Here is a 2409-nt window from a genome sequence, read left to right on the forward strand (position 1 = left end):
CTGGTTCAATATTAAAATAGCACTTAGATATAATGGTAATATACACATGCTTTTCACTACATTGAAGTAGCTCTCATATACCGTAGTAGTAATACTATGGGGGTTCTAACCCACTGATACAGCCGCATAGTTTCCGCCAGGCGGCGCTGGCGTCGCGATCACGAAAGGAATTTGGAGTCGCGGTCGTACCTACTCTTTTATTATTTGTATTATTTTTTTACTTTTATTATTTATATTATTTTATAGAATTATTCTACTTTTGAGGTCGCGGTCGCGTTTTTACTTACCCTTCTCCCCCTCCTCCATTTCCTCTTCCTCCATTTCCTCTTCTTCCATTTCCTCTTCCTCCATTTCCTCTTCTTCTTCATCGAGGACATCCACTTCGACGTTGATGTTCTCTTCCTCTTCCATTTTTGGCCGTTTGGCTGGAGGCTCATCAGAATTCTTCATTCTACATTCCACACACACATACACACGTAACACTTAATCACATAATTCAACATGCAAAAATATTCCGCTATTAGCAGAATACTTTGGCAGGTTGAAGTCACTCACATCGAACAGTTTACCCAGATGAACTTTGACAAAGACTGACGCTGCGAAGCATTCCTTGCCATAGCGAGACTGCCCCGGGATTTATCTATGGTAGTCGATGTATATGAAACAAAGTAAATCAAAAGTGCCGCCGCGAGAAGATCGACATAATAAGTTCTGGGACAGTTGTTTTTGTTATGCATCCTACTATCAAATGTTATCATTATACGCATGAAGATATTGAGCAGCGCCGTCGCCGCCACCGCCACCGTACGCGCTATCTTATATACCCAGCATCTTTCTCTCGATACATTATGCCATTCGTTGCGACTCATGTGCATCCTATACTTACGATCTTTTCTCTCATTGTAGCTTCCTATGTAACTCCTTTTACTTATTCTCATACGCAAAATATAAACATATACATATATACATATACATATATTTTTTTTTATTTCTATTATACTTATTCGAATATATTCCAATAATGCTTTTAAAGCGTAGCGATATTATCAAACGCGATGATGCTGCCAGCACATGTATTGTAATATGAAGAATGTAGGAAGGAGAAGAACGAATAGATATCGCGAAGACGAAAGGAACAAATAATTTCAAACACTATTATTACTACTTATAGATGTTTTTATATAGGTTTATATCAATAATATAAGTATTCGATGCATATCTTGCAAATATCTGTGAATTATCAAGTCTATTTTATTTAATATACATCTTCAATTAATAAAACATATATATAAAACATCTATATACAATTATTTTATACATAATGATGTGCGAGATATTTTTTTATACTTCTACTTACAACATTTTTCTGTGCCAAAAGTAGAAAAGTACGAAAAGAAAGTATGAAAATAAAATCGATCTATAATAAATAATATCTTGAAAGCTAGAAATTGTAGTATTTCGTTTATTATTTTCAATAAAGATCGATATTTTTGTGCCAAATATATGTATAATTTTATATATGTACATAACATATTACTGGCTTATCATGTTTTATTGATGTTTCCCATAACACAAATAGCTCACTTTGCTCGATATGCCGAGAGCATTCCGGACGGCGAGACGAGCGCGGCGTTGTCCGAGGCGGCAAGAAAGAACAATGTCTACGTGATTGGTGGTACAATACCGGAGAGAAACAACGACAAGTTGTACAACACCTGCACCGTATGGGGACCGGATGGAAAACTCGTAGCTATGCATAGGAAGGTTATTGAAATCGATGTTATACATTATATACTATTGATATACATACAACGTTGTGAAAATGTTCTCTGTAAACGTGCATGCGCGTACATGTGAGCGCGAGAGGTGGTTTTCTTTAAAATATTTTAATTTACGTGTGTGTGTGCGCGTGCGCGCGCGGTTTTGTGTGTGTGTGTGTGTGTACATATATTTTTTTACATTTTTATATTTCTTGTTTTTTAAAAGTATACATATATTCTATATATTCTAAATATTTAAATATATTTCCAGCTATTAATTTAAAGTAAAGAATTTACTTAAAATAAAAAGTTGAGAAGAAGAGAAATGTGTACAGTATATAAATAGATTTTTTTCTACACGAAACATGTGCTATATGAAACAGGATGCACTTTAAGCATTTAATTTCTTCCTCACAGATGCATTTATTCAACATTGACATTAAAGGAAAAATTACTTTTCGCGAGAGTGACTCCCTATTCGCCGGTAATTCCCTTACGATTTTTGAAGCAAAAGGTTGTAAAATCGGTATTGGCATTTGCTACGATATCAGATTTGAAGAAATGGCGCGATTATATAGAAACAAAGGTGAATTTTACAAACATTGTATTTTAATATATAATACGACAAATTTATATATATATATATATA

General features: G+C 34.2%; 1 protein-coding gene across 2 annotated transcripts in view; it reads left to right on the plus strand.

Annotated features, from left to right (window-relative positions):
- The window catches only part of LOC108745801 (omega-amidase NIT2), an 8719-nt gene that overhangs the window by 5074 nt on the left and 1236 nt on the right, over positions 1 to 2409 (plus strand). For both annotated transcript variants that reach the window (XM_018482169.1, XM_018482168.1), the window contains 2 exons: positions 1580 to 1764; positions 2178 to 2346. In XM_018482169.1, coding sequence (XP_018337671.1) covers positions 1580 to 1764; positions 2178 to 2346 — 354 coding nt within the window. The remainder of the gene's footprint in view (positions 1 to 1579; positions 1765 to 2177; positions 2347 to 2409) is intronic.

Source organism: Trachymyrmex septentrionalis, unplaced genomic scaffold (assembly GCF_001594115.1).
Source record: "Trachymyrmex septentrionalis isolate Tsep2-gDNA-1 unplaced genomic scaffold, Tsep1.0 scaffold148, whole genome shotgun sequence".
Classification (NCBI taxonomy): Eukaryota; Metazoa; Arthropoda; class Insecta; order Hymenoptera; family Formicidae; genus Trachymyrmex; species Trachymyrmex septentrionalis.